The following is a 13,655-nucleotide window of genomic DNA, read 5'->3' on the forward strand; positions in this document are numbered from 1 at the left end:
CACTAGCTCCTCCTTGTGGCTGTTTTGCCTCTTACTGAACCCCTAGCCAGTGTGTGTGTGAATGAGAGTCCTACGTATGTTGTGTGTGGATGTAGGGTTAGATGGCCTAACGGTAGTTTCATTTCCCATACAAGATGATTGAATTTGATTTTTGTCATGAAAGTATGATGTATTTATTGCTGAAACCCTCCATGTACTGTTCTTTGAGAGCTTGTGTATACTGTAGGTTGCTGTAGGTTACACACTGGAGTAGAGTTATGGGAGGACAAGAGTGGAAGTTTTAGATGGAAAGTGTATGACTCCTTACTACCAGACAAAATGTGAGGAGGGAAATGTTTAGTAGTTTTTAGTTAAGGGACCTACTGTTGTTATTGGTCAGGATTGGACAGGACAGGGCAGGGCAGGGTGGAGTGAATTTAGCAGGAAATAGGCTTCCTAGAACCAGGCAGTGAGGAGGGTGGGTGTGGGTGGGGCTTTGGTGTTCAATGGGGCAGCCTAGGGCCAGGAAGTGCTGAACTGTCTTTCTTGCAGGGATGACAGCAGTCAGGAGGGGGAGGAAGGGGAGGAGTTTGAGTGTTACCCCCCGGGGATGAAGGTGCAGGTGAGGTATGGGCGAGGCCGCAATCTGAAGACGTACGAGGCCACTGTGAAAGAGGCAGACGTGGAGGGGGGAGAGGTGCTCTACCTGGTGCACTACTGTGGCTGGAACGTCAGGTAAGACAGGACCTGGGGAGAATCACCTAATGTCTATATTCACCCTCTAAAAAGACATCTCTTACCTTCAATTCAGCTCAAGGGATCACCACTACGTGGGTATCCCCACGGCAGTAACAGATACATCCCTCCCTCACAATTCTACTAAAGTCCCTTAGTCAGTACTCTGATTATGGATTACATTGAGCCATCTAGTGGCAGAAACAGAATTGGGTTGATATGTAACATTCCTTAGCTTTCCTCACTCAGTTTTGACTGAATCCCCTGTCTGTCTGTCCCCCTGCTGTCTGTCTCAACGAAGTCTACAGACGGGCTGAATTTTAGCCAATTTTACTTTTGGCAATGGTTTTGGCTAAACCATCACAGAACATTGGAGTATACAGTATAATGTAATAATGTAGGCCACCCTTGGGATCTCTCTGAAAGGCCAAATAAAGTGCTGCTACACTCACCTCTACCTCTCAACCCTCTCCCCCCTCCCCAATGGGCCAGGGTTAATGCAGTGTTAAGTAGAGTGTTAGGGTACCATGACAAAGAGGTTAACTTTCCTGCTTTCTAGTGAGACCAGTTTACGTATTTCATCGTCTCAATGTTGTTGTGTGGTCCTCTAGCACTCTATAAAAGATAGAGGGATGTTCTCTGCATTGTGTCTGTCGTGTGTGACGTTGTGAAACTTTCATTTCCTTCATATGACCCAAGTAGCACCCTTGGTACTGTTGGAACTTTCTTGAATTTGTTTTTTGTGGTTGTCGGTTTTCATAATGTTTCTTTCTTCATTGTAAAGGTTTGTCTTTTCCACACAATACCATTGGATCTCTTCCTTTGCTGTTGAGGCTTATTGTATCACAGCAACAAGTTGGGGTCAGAGCTGTCTGTGTGGTGGGTTGTGTGAGAGAGAATGTTTTTAGCTCCTTCCTAAGATCTGAGTGATGAGATTGTTTCTTGTCTTTGTATTTTCCATTAGATATGATGAATGGATCAAGGCAGACAAGATTGTTCGCCCGGCCAATAAGAATGTACCAAAAATAAAGCATCGCAAAAAAATAAAGGTATGAGTTTGGAGAGTTACATGTTTTCGAATTCCAGCTAAGTTCATACTGTGAAGTGAACCACTGACCGTATTAAATTCCAACAGAACAAAGCAGAGAGGGAGCGAGACAGGTTGGAGAGGCTCAACGACAGAGAAGACCTCGGCCCTTCACCCAACAATAACCGTGTCCCACGCTCCAAATGTGGCCTGGGTCAGGATGTCTTTTCCAAGATGGAGGAGGGTGAGGACAAAGGGACTCAGCAGTCTCCAGTCAAGTCTATAGAAATTACTTCTATCCTCAATGGCCTGCAAGGTAGCAACACTCGTGAGCCTGTAGTCCTCATGCACACTTACAGCAGATTAGGACTGTTTGACTCTGAAGTGGTTGATTATTTGTGGTTCTGTTGCCATGCTACTGAAACTAAATTTTGTCTCGTTTGCTTCAGCCTCTGAGATTTCCACAGACGAAAGTGAGCATGAAGATGAGGAAGGGGATCATAATGAAGATGATCGCCCAGGTTGCCGTGGCAGCCTCAGGAAGGGCCCACCAGAGCCCCCACAGACATCAGAGCGATGGGAGAGTGGGACCCCTCCTGAAGTATCCAAACCTCCTTCAGTCTCAGGAAAGAGCCAAGATCCAGTCAGTCCAGAGGGTCCAGAGGTGGGGAAGCGCCGAAGCCAACCAGAGTTGGAGGGAGAGGCAAGCACCAGGAAGAGGAAATCTGAGGGTGCAGCAGAGAGGACCCCAAAAGGCCCATCCAAAGCCAAGACCAGGAACACCAGGAGTGCAGACTGGCTGCCTGGAAGCTCTCCCAGGAAGCTAGAGGAGAGAGGGGCCGGTCCAGGGGAGGAGAGGGGGGCCTCATCCAGCAGCAGTTCAGAAGATGAAGGGCCACCACTTGCTGAGTCCCAGGCTGAGGAAAGTGAGCGGAGTCGCCCAAAAGCCAAAGGTTCCCCCTCTAAGAAGTACAACGGGATGAAGGAGAAGACCAAAACTGGCCGAACCTCTGGGTTCTGGGAGATCCCTGACAAGAGGGTTAAAATGCCTGGGAGTGCAGAGGAAAGACCTGCTGTACGTACTAAGGGCCAGAAGGACGTGTGGTCAAGTATCCAGGCCCAGTGGCCCAAGAAGACCCTGAAGGAGTTGTTCTCTGACTCGGACACAGAGGCTGCCAACTCTCCGCCCCCAACCGTGTCCGCGGTCCTGGAGGAGCCCCGAGCAGAGCAGGACGCCGGGCCTGAGGATGAAGCCTCAGAGGAGCAGATGGACAACGACAAACTGCAGGAGTTTCCCAGCAGCGGCAGCAACTCTGTACTCAACACGCCACCAACTACGCCCGAGTCGCCCTCGATGGGGGGCAGCGCCGTGGAAGACTCCGGCCGAGCGCAGCCTTCCTCCCCTCCGCCGTCTATAGCCCCCGCCTTGCCTTCAGAGCCGGCTTCTGCCGCCCTTCCCCCGGGACCCATACAGGAGGAAGCCGCGGGCGGGCGCAGCGAGACCGACAGCAGCACAGTGGAAGTGGAGAGTCTGGGCGGGGAGCTGCAGGACCTCCCGCAGGATGAAGGGGCAGGATCCCCCTCCAAAGCCTTTGACGCCAGCCTCTCCTGCAACAGCAACAGCAACTGCAGCCTAGAGCTGAGCAGCAGCAGTCAACAGGAGAGTGAACAGAAGTCCAAAGGTATGAATGACGGCAAATAAACTTTGTCAAGTGCTTTGTGTTTCGCAGTGGCAGACTTCATTATTTATTTATCTTTTTTTAAGGCGGGGGTACTTTCTAGAAATAATCATGCATAAAGCTGACAACTCATTTCACAGTCTGTCTATTCCCTCACCATCTCCATGCGTCTGCTTTGTAGCATCTGCGAGTCAGAAGCGGCAAAAAGAATCACAGACAGGTGGAGCCTCAAAGAAACACAAGCCAAACCGCAAGAGCCTAGGTGTGCCTCCCAAAAAGAATAGGAAAACAGGTAAGTAAGAGAGATGTCGAAGTAGAATTGCCGGCTTCCTGCTGTCCTTCCCACTTCAAATGGCCTTACTTTGAATGCTTCCAGTACTGGTATCAGTTACCAAGAACCAACTGAGTACCATGTTATTTTATGATTTTGAACTTTGTGTCAATTGATCAGTTACATAAGAAAATTGGATATCAAGTAAAGTACTAGATATTGGTATATCGGTATATTCGGAGTGCTTTAAGTTTAAGTAGTGGTACTTTGTATTTCTGCTTCATGTTTACAGAGAGCATTTATTTACTAGCTTGCGGACATTATATTAACAAAGTGACATTTTTGCTTGATCGCTGTCCGTCTCTTGATCACTGCCTCCTTCGCTCCTGCAGCCAACAGCAGTGACAGTGAGGACCAGTCTGTTGTTGAGGGCACTGCCAAATCACCTGCCTCCAAGAACAATGCATCAGACGTGAAGGCTGCCATTTCGCCCAAGTGCCCCGGGCGAACTCCGCCTTCGAGCCATAAGTACCACAAGCAGGGTGACCCTGACCACCCCCATCACCGCGAACACCACGGGAGAACGCCACGCGTCTACAAGTGGAGCTTCCAGATGTGTAAGTGTCAGACTGCTGACAAGTTTGTTGGCGTACACTGGAAAATTAAAGGAAATCTGCCTTTTTCATTAGGACCCATAGGAGAGGCCTTCGCCTGAGGATATTAACTGTCAAAATCTTCTTTGTAGTCTCTTAAAAACTCACTTTCATAAACTTGCTGTTTTTATTTATTCTAGTTTATCTTCAGTTTCACTTTGCATTAATTTTGCATTCTACTTTTGCTATAATATATTTATAATATTTTATAGAGTTTGCCTGCTATTTTATTTGTAAACTACTTTAATGATTTGGAAAAATGCAAAGAAAGTGTTTGTCATTGATACATCATTAAGTAGACGGAGCACTGCAGCCGTATGTCCTCGTGTCTGTGTCTTAGAGACCTAACATCCTAAAATACATTATGTTCCACCCAGCGGACTTGGAGAAGATGAGCAGCCTGGAGAGGATCTCGTTTCTTCAGGAGAAGCTGCAGGACATCAGGAACCACTACCTCTCCCTCAAATCTGAGGTGGCCTCCATTGACCGACGACGAAAACGCATGAAGAAGAAGGAACGGGAAAGTGAGTCATCTTCCTGTGATGTCAACCGTTAAAGATAGTCGTCCTTGTTCTCTCCACCTACACGCTTTGTAGCCGATCATAACCAAACCCTGCTTCTGTCCTCCAGGCACGGTGGCGGCTTCCTCCTCCTCGTCCTCGTCATCCTCCTCACCGTCCTCCAGCTCGCTGACGGCGGCGGTCATGCTGACCTTGGCTGACCCTCCGGTGTCCTCCTCGTCCTCGTCCTCTCAGAACTCTGGGGTATCGGTGGAGTGCAGGTGACAGGACGTACCAGCGAGGAGCCACCGCACTAAGCACTTAACCAGCACCCTGGGCTCACCGCCCCCACTCCCTTCCACCAGGACAGACAAGTCAACCTACATACTGTAACTACTGGGGCACAAAAACCAGACCAGAGACAAAAAACAAGAAACAAGCACTATTTTCTATTGACAACTGTTTCCTTGGCAAGCTAATGGCACTTAAGTGCACTTTTATGAAGATTGTGTAGGGGGAAGAATTTGTCAAAAAAAAGTACAAAATTGTCTTTTGCGCTCTCCTTAATTGAACATTTATAAGAATTGTTTTTGCAAGCAATAATTGTTTCCATTTGATAAAGTTCTATTATCTTGGTTAGGGATGATTCCAGTGAAGACCCCTCTGTGCTCTGTCCTCATAGCCCAACGTGGCACAGCCAGTGCTTGCCATTTTATTTTGGGGAATTCAGAGGAACTGTGCCACAATGGCATTAAGGGCATACTCAATGTAACGTTGCCTCATGTTTCTCTGTCCACCCTCATTATAAGGGCCTTCATATGGTGAATAAACCTCAGATGGTTGACTATGCTCATCCCAAGTACAGGAACACTGTCCTGTACCTGTTTGCTTTGAGTCAATAGGTGGTGAAGGATAGGGTTTCAGATCATCATATGTCCACTGACAGCCACAGTGGATGAATATGGAATGATACTGTAGTGCCTTTTTGTTCTTTTCTACGGGGCACTTTGAGAAAGGACAGCACTTTTTCCTGGTCCTATTCTCAAATCAAGAGGGTCACCCAGAATAATGTGTCCCTTACAAAAGACTGAAGAATACTGTATGAATGAGCAGGCGGTGAAGGGCTGTGTCTGACAGATATTGATGGTTTTTATCAGCATATGGAAATATTTAAGAAATATGATTGTAAAGGATAAAGCAGAACTATACTGGATCACCTATAATCTACTACTGAATACTCATCCAGTTTGGGTACAACTGTTAAGTCTGGCAGTATAAAATGTGCAATGATGGAGGTGGCGAATGCAATGGTTACATTTCTTCAGTTGATCAGCCTTTTAAATGCCCATCTGCTTTTTTTTTTTAAATTATGTTCTGATCGCTCATTAAATCACCCAGTCAGTCGTATCCTCTTCACTTAAGATTTGATAGTGCAGCTGTGCAACTTGAAGGCAAACATGGGAGGTATTTACAGCATCACTGTGTACCTCAGAACAAATGAATGAGACACAATCCCAAGTCTGCAGCAGTTCAAAGAACATACAGTCAGTTTAATACAAGCGAGGCATACCTTTCTGGCATCTCTTTCCCGTTTTACTTCTGATCCGTAATGACATGCCAGCTCTCATCATCTATTTTAAACAAAGATTTCCTCTCATACTCATCCCTACCAAAAATGTTTGGTTCTGTTTCATGTACTATGACCAGAATAATGGTAAAGATATTGTAAATGTGCATTTATATCATAAAGTGACGTATGTGTATACATTTCTGAAGACATCTCCAGTGTTTCCTTTGTATAGACTCCCTACTGTATGATAACCTGAAGTTCTGTTTTGTTTGGCACTTGTATGTAATTGTATGCTTTTGTTATACATTTGTATATTGAGAAGAGTGTTTTGAGTCAAGCTATTTAATATCTTGCACTGTTAATAACATGTACTTTTCTGTACAGACAGTTTTACGGTTTTAACTGTAGTTTGAGTGTAAATACTGAGGGTAAAAGCATGTCCGTTCCCCCCCCTTGTCCTCATTCTTGTTCTCTTGTAGGGACAGATTTATTTAGTTTCATTTATTTTGTTGTTTTGTTCTGCCGCTTTCATGAATTTCAAGAAAGTTTTTTTTCCCTTTATAATTTTATTGTTTTGGTTTAGTTTGTATTTTGTTTTGTTTTCTGTTAGCTTGTGCTTGTAAAGAGAAGAATTGTGGTTTTGGAGGCGGCTGAACTATTTTCCAACCTGTACATGAGCTGTAGCTAAAGCTTTATGGACCTGTATGGAAAATGGTCTGGATCATAGAGTAAGAGAAAGTGATGGAGCTTGTTGAAAAAGGCTCAATAGTATTTATTAGGCTCATCTGATGATGGTCATTGTGTAATTTATTGTACAAATGTAAGCAAAACAGAAGCCTCTGTTTGAAATAAATGCCATAGTTTGTGAAGTACTCAGTGTGTCTGTTGCCTGCATCTAAGAAGCTGTTACTGCTACCATGTTGGGTTTTAAAAGTTAGTCATTAATGAAATTCGAATGACTTTTTCTGAGCAAAGCTCAAAATATGTCTCAAAGCACATGAAATCAGTAAATATTAATAATATTAATATTTTTTATAAGCGTATATATTGCGTACTCTTGTGTAGCTAGTCTTTACTAGCCTAACATTATATTCCAGTGGGTTGTGGGTCTGTTAGTGGTGAATGCCCATGCCAAGAGCAATAGTAACTTTACGTTTGCATTGCTGAATGTCTTGAAATAATTTTCGTTTTTTTTTAGTATTTTATTATAATAGTAATGTAATCTAATATAAATAGGAATCAATAACTTAATTATTATTATGTAAAGATTATTAAACATTTACGTTCTTTCATTTTTCGATGGTGCTACCGCTGACCAGATGCCATGCGCCTTGCGTCATGAATGACGTACATCCTCTTACCACTTCCTTAGCAGCTTGCTAGCTAGCCAGCTAGTTAGCTAGCAAGCTGCGTAACTCGCCTAATATTAGTTACCTATAACTATGATGAGTGGTAAAACAAGTACGATTGTCGCTGGGGTGTGCGGGGCCCTTTTCATCGCATACTGTATTTATTTTGACAGAAAACGACGGAGTGATCCAGACTTCAAGAAGAAGCTACGTGAACGTAAGTGATGTCCGTTTAGCGTTAGCGTTAGTTGTTCAGCCAGAGGGAGGAGAGGAAGCTCCCGCACTAGCAGTCCAGCAAAGCAACCATGTGGCGAGCTAACGATACGTGCACGTTATACCAAGAAGACTCACTCTGTATTTACAGGGTTAGATTGAAAACAGTCTCATTTTTTCAGCTGCACAGAGCGTGAAGACTGTAACTGTAACTTGATTTGGCCACAGCACTCACGAGCAGGCTTTGTTTTAAAGCAGGAGAAATAACTTCTGGAGGAGCGAGCTCAAGCTAACTGCTAACTTTCAGCCACATGTCTGTCGCGTTCCACTAAGGCAAATTAGAAATGCTAACAAAGTCTAAATCCACTTTTGTGACACAGGCAGGAGCAAGCACAATGTTTCTAAAGAGAAGGCTGGACTGGCAAAGGTAAGGCAAATGGAAAAAATAATTCACATTTCAGATGTGTTGTACACGTGGGACCTAAATGTGCATTTCTGACAATGTCTTCATTGACTTTGAAGCTGCCTGACTTGAAGGACGCGGAGGCTGTACAGAAATTCTTTCTGGAGGAAATCCAACTGGGAGAGGAACTCCTTTCACAAGGTTGGCCAAATTTATGCAATCTTTATACATGCATTACATATGAGCATGATGGACACACACGACATACAGAAAGTCTAGAACTCAATGTAGTGACATTTTTGTTTCATGTCATACTGCCTACCTGAAAATACATAAATTAATCATACAAATATAAGTCACTTGAGTACAAACTGTATGGCTTTTTTCCCAAAATACAATGTAATTCCCTTGATACAAAGTTTGCAAGTCAACTGTTTCCAAATACTGCAGCCATCTACAACCAGCCAACCTCCTCACCTCTTTGCATGGTTTACTGGCCCCTATCCCAGCTGCACACATTAACTTCAGTTAAACTTCTACTTGGTCTGTTTTCTGTGCCAACCCAGGAGTCTATGAGAAGGGTGTGGATCACCTGACCAATGCGATAGCGGTGTGCGGTCAACCCCAGCAGCTGCTGCAGGTCCTCCAGCAGACGCTGCCGCCTCCCGTGTTCCAGATGCTGCTGACCAAACTGCCCACTATCAGCCAAGTGAGAATAACCCCCCCCCCCCCCCCCCCCCCCCCCAGTGTTTCTTGTGTTTTCTGGTTAATTTCTGCACCTCTTGACATTCATTTCAATGTGACTTTCTTGCTAGCATCCTTAGTAAACCCCCCAGTTACTATTGTTGGTTTCTGGGACAAGGAAGGATGCAAGATCAAGCTTAGAGTGTTCCAAAGCTGAGGGTCGTGTGTCAGTTGCTCTTGGCTATTTCAGCTCTAAGACAGGCAAATCACAAGCAGTTGTCAGTTGTTTCTCGTGTGTTTTTGAGCGTTGCAAAGGTAGTTACAGTTGCACATGAGCTCATCTATGCTGTAACTGATGTGGCATAAGTTTTGGCGTGACTCCTGAAGTGCTTCTCCTTTCTGCTTTGCAGCGAATCTTGACTTCGCAGTCCTTGACAGAAGATGACGTCGAATGAGTGTGAGAGAGAGAAAGATGCAGAGAGAGATGAGAATCTGGTGTTATTGTCCCGTTAAGGGATTTCAAACACTAATATTTGACCCGCGTTTGGTGTGTATGCCTGCTAACGTGTGTGAGATGAGAGGCTGGCTGACTGTCTGAGCCAGCAGATGACAGGACCCATCCCCACCCATCCCACCGCAGCACTCCTGGCAGAGAACGTTACTGTGCTTACGCTTCGTCCCTGTGGAAAATGTTTAAGACATTCCATATTTCTCATCCTGTCCCACCAGCTCTCACCTTTTCGAGCCATCTGTCTTTACTCCGCTCATTTCCTAAAATAAACATGAATGTTCTCTTTTTTTCTATGCTAACACCATGTTACATGGTCAATAAAAATCAAGATTGTCACAATATGTAGATACATTTGTTACAGATGTCCTACAGATGCCTGTGTAATTATTGTGAGAAATTGTATAGCAGTGCCTACATTAATCAAGTTTTTTTTTTTTTTTTTTGGGGTAGCCATGCTGGTCATATCTGTGTTTTGATTTAAGAAGGAACTTGATTTTGGTATGTTGTCATTGAGATTGTTTTGAGATGTCAAATAAGTTTTTTTATATTCCAGTCTTGCATAGCTGGAGATATTTTTGTGTGTAAAATCCCTCAATAAAACATGGAAATCATACTGCCAGTCTCCTAAGTTCCTTTTGCCAGTAGATGGCAGTAGCAATGCACAGGAAAATCTGAAGCACTGAAAGTTTTGCAGTATACAATGTGGATGTTTTTTATCTGTTGGGTAAAGCTGAAAAGCCATTTGGCTCAAAGATGTTGCATGCATAAATCAAAGATAAATATTATTTGTGCACGGCTTTTAGTCACAGAATTTTATCTGAACATTTTGGACGGCAATGTTTGTCAAATTGTGTAGTCCTTCAAAATCTTCAGTGGTATATGTAGGTTTGTGTAATTTAAAGTCAAAAAACCCCTTGAAACCTGGCCTTTATTATGTTAGTGAAGCCTTCACAGTGGTTAACATAAATGCATGCAGGCATTGCCAGAGCAGAGGGCTTCTACCAGGATCAATTGCCATCGTGAGAGTTTAAGTTCTGTTTTTAAACCGGTATGCTGAAACACAGGCTTGTGTAAGTCTGTCAGACCGCAGTGGCTTTATTGTGAATGGCTTTATTGTGTGTGCAAGAGAGAGAAAGTGGAGCAGTGCATGTAGAAGGGAGTAGGTCTGGTCGAAAGTGTGTCTGTTGGAAGACAAATAGAGCTCTAATTATTTTTATCCCTGTCTGCAGCTGTTTTTCTAAGGGCTTTGGCCGGAGCAGTCTGGTCCTCGAGGTTGCCAGGAAACAAGAGCAGGGGAAAATAGTTTTTCTACAGTAGGAATGAAAAATGAAAATTGAACAGCGGCCCAGAAATGTCGAGCGAAAACTAAATGGTAGACAGTGTTCCATTTTCCATGAACTCATGCACTCGTTCTATAGTCTTTTATTCAGCACTCCTGCTATTTTGCCATTGGGTGGAAAGGAGAAGCCTGTCAGGGGCCTGCAGAGACGTCTGGCCACAAGTGTGACTGTGTGTGTGTGTGTGTGTGTGTGTGCGTGCGTGTGCAGAAGAAGTGAATCGTTGTTAATCTGTCCTTTGGGGAGGCAGAGGAGAAAAATAACAGACTGTGTTGGAGGTCAAGCTGGAGCTGTGGTCGGCCGCTGGCGCTGGGGTAAGGACAGGTTCAGGGCCCGGGCCAGATCCCTCCGCAGTGTGCCACTGGCCCGCTTCTCCTGTAAATAAACACTCTGCTGCTGGACACGTACTCCGTCCCCTGTGGATTGGACTGCAGAGAGATGTGGGGTCACTGAAGGATAGCAGACTACTGCTGCCTGCCTACCTACCCAGAAAACACGCTACCATAAAGTAAACCTTGCGAAACAGGCCTTTCCACAGTATACAATTTGTTAAGCATTGTGCATTGTGTTTTGATTAGAGGATGATGCAATAAATACACTTTCATTTTCCTCTAAGACTAGGCCATGCGTCACTGGGAGAAGCAGGGTGTTGATAAATGTGAACTAAAACACTGTATTCATGTAATCCTGAGCAGTATAATAATGTAAACAATGAGGCCTATATTGCAATTCCTTTAGCATCACTTAATCGTATTCTGCTCAAATTCAAGTCTGTATGAATGAATTATGAATCAGCTCTACAAGTCTGACCAAGTAGCCGGTGGAGGCAGCAGATGAGGAAACGCCCTCCTGTCCTGCAGTAGGGGGCACTGTTGCTCCAGGGAGCCTTTCCACACTTCTATGGTGTTCCAGTGAAGGACAACTGAATGGGAGTGAGTGGAGAGCATAACAGTTCCAGTTGACAGCAATAACAATGGCTGTGCCTGCAGCACGGAGACCATGTGCTGGAGAGCGGGGATTTTTAACAGTTTTCTTATCCGTTTTTCTAATCTGCACACGATGACAGATGCTCCCCACTCCCTCACAAGCCCCTGTGCCTTCATTACAGGTGCTGGAAATAACCTATTAATGGCCGCAACGCCAAAATCCACGGATTAGGCACGGAGAGCCGCCGACCAGGGTAAACATCCAGCTCTCCGGCCCTGCAGTCTGATTGCCATTGTAATTTGTTTGCATGGGATGCCATTTCCGATCATATGTCAAATGTTGTATTGGGAATATTCTAATCACTTGAGCTCTGCAACTCATTACTGAAAATCCTGTCAACAAATTACCCACAGCCCTAATTACCTCTCTCTGTGTTATTACAATTTGTGTGTTTGAATGTCAAAGCTTGATTACCGTTCTGTGTACCAAGTGTCACACACACATACACAGATTCAATATCAGAGCACTTGAAGTGTCTGGTTGTGTTGGAGACAGCTGTGTTTGGGAGTTTAAGTCAGTCAGAGTTAACACCTTTGTATGTGGTTGCTATGGAAGCTTCATGTAGCTCTGCAAAGCGGCAGACCGGTCTCGATGTGAGATCCTCTGAGTGAGGAATAATCTCCCAGGCTGACAGTATTTGCAGAAACAACGTAGATCACTGCCTGTTAGGCCGAGGTGTCCGCAGAGGCCTCCCCCCCCCCCTCCTGCCTCTCTGTTTTGGAACATGTTTTCCCTCTGCCCCGTGCTCAAAGTCACAGTGTCTGCGCCCTGTTGCTGATGTCATGGGTACGGTGCCAGGGGAGACGAGCCACTCTGCAGACTACTGTACGTTGTCATGGAGAGGGCAGGCTGGGAGAAATATGAGACATGGCCAGGCTGTGCCAACAGCAATAATAAAGACTGCTGCTCTCTTCTGCACAGGCACTTGTGTGCACAGCAGCAACGCAGTATATTAATTACCCGGCGTCTTCTCTGTGTCATTCACCAACGAGGAGAGAGGGGGGGGGGGAGAAGGGAAAAAAAATTTCCAAGGCACGTCCTAAAAATAAAGCGGCACTGTACGTGCTTGGAGTATTAACTTCCACACAGATGACCCATTTTTCCATCTCAAAGGGTCTGAGGATGGGTGGAAAAAAAGGGGGGTGAAGGGGGGGAAGGCAGCAGTGGAGCCAATCACGTGAATCTAAAGCAGGCTACAAATCCTGGCGGATTTCTCTTCCTCTGTGGGGCAATGCCTCGCTGTCATCTGTTTTTTCCATTTCTCCGCTGCTCGCTCCCTGTGGTAATTTAACTTATTCTGCCGCCTTTTCTTCTGCCTGCTCCTGCCCTCCCTGCTCCTCCATGTGCAGTCCCAGCCTGTCTATTCAGGTTGGTTGTTTACATTCCCTCTAAGTGCTAGCTGCAGGGTGTGGACAGCCGCCCCCAGCACCCAGCCACACCGCCTGTCTCTTTCCAATGTCACCCTGCTGCTCTGCCCCCCCCCCCCCCCCCCCCCACCAGCAGCACCCACCTATCTCCACATCACCAGATCCCTGATAAGGGCAAAACTCAATAGCACTGCTTCACCTGAAAGAACCGAGCACAGCGGCAGACCTGTGAATTCCTGTGAATTCCTGTTTACGTTGGGCGGCATTCACATTTTGCCTCTCTGTGGAAACTGAGCTGAATTTGTCATGAAGGGAGACAAAGAGGATAATGGGCAGAGCCAAACAGTAGAAAAAATATATCGCTCAGCGTCAGTTCTCATCCTGTCATCT

General features: G+C 45.3%; 2 protein-coding genes and 1 non-coding gene across 5 annotated transcripts in view; all 3 read left to right on the forward strand.

Annotated features, from left to right (window-relative positions):
* arid4b (AT-rich interaction domain 4B) overlaps nucleotides 1-7,273 on the forward strand; it is a 37,883-nt gene extending 30,610 nt beyond the window's left edge. Inside the window, exons 17-24 of one of the 3 annotated variants that reach the window (XM_071894399.2) lie at nucleotides 532-714; nucleotides 1,679-1,763; nucleotides 1,850-2,057; nucleotides 2,191-3,423; nucleotides 3,602-3,712; nucleotides 4,084-4,308; nucleotides 4,722-4,868; nucleotides 4,975-7,273. In XM_071894399.2, coding sequence (XP_071750500.2) covers nucleotides 532-714; nucleotides 1,679-1,763; nucleotides 1,850-2,057; nucleotides 2,191-3,423; nucleotides 3,602-3,712; nucleotides 4,084-4,308; nucleotides 4,722-4,868; nucleotides 4,975-5,129 — 2,347 coding nt within the window. In that variant the 3' untranslated portion in view covers nucleotides 5,130-7,273. The remainder of the gene's footprint in view (nucleotides 1-531; nucleotides 715-1,678; nucleotides 1,764-1,849; nucleotides 2,058-2,190; nucleotides 3,424-3,601; nucleotides 3,713-4,083; nucleotides 4,309-4,721; nucleotides 4,869-4,974) is intronic. The other 2 variants (XM_071894400.2, XM_071894401.2) reach the window with 2 other exon arrangements.
* A 519-nt stretch (nucleotides 7,274-7,792) lies between these two features.
* Nucleotides 7,793-10,179, forward strand: tomm20a (translocase of outer mitochondrial membrane 20). Its single transcript, XM_071894402.2, has 5 exons — nucleotides 7,793-7,980; nucleotides 8,357-8,403; nucleotides 8,499-8,580; nucleotides 8,946-9,088; nucleotides 9,474-10,179. The coding sequence occupies exons 1-5, from the start codon at nucleotides 7,857-7,859 to the stop codon at nucleotides 9,516-9,518; spliced, it is 441 nt and encodes a 146-aa protein (XP_071750503.1). The 5' UTR covers nucleotides 7,793-7,856; the 3' UTR covers nucleotides 9,519-10,179.
* On the forward strand, nucleotides 9,192-9,326 carry LOC139907896 (small nucleolar RNA SNORA14). The gene has a single exon (XR_011784450.1). It is a non-coding gene; the product is annotated as a small nucleolar RNA SNORA14 (small nucleolar RNA).
* Nucleotides 10,180-13,655: the final 3,476 nt, after the last annotated feature.

This window comes from Centroberyx gerrardi, chromosome 15 (assembly GCF_048128805.1).
Source record: "Centroberyx gerrardi isolate f3 chromosome 15, fCenGer3.hap1.cur.20231027, whole genome shotgun sequence".
NCBI classification, from domain to species: Eukaryota; Metazoa; Chordata; class Actinopteri; order Beryciformes; family Berycidae; genus Centroberyx; species Centroberyx gerrardi.

What these genes read in the sequence shown, in the direction of transcription:
- tomm20a (XM_071894402.2), top strand. Translation starts at nt 7,857, where the DNA reads ATGATGAGTGGTAAAACAAGTACGATTGTCGCTGGGGTGTGCGGGGCC. An exon ending in CAAGAAGAAGCTACGTGAAC is followed by an intron (nt 7,981 to 8,356) that starts GTAAGTGATGTC and finishes TTTGTGACACAG; the next exon opens with GCAGGAGCAAGCACAATGTT. An exon ending in AGAAGGCTGGACTGGCAAAG is followed by an intron (nt 8,404 to 8,498) that starts GTAAGGCAAATG and finishes TTGACTTTGAAG; the next exon opens with CTGCCTGACTTGAAGGACGC.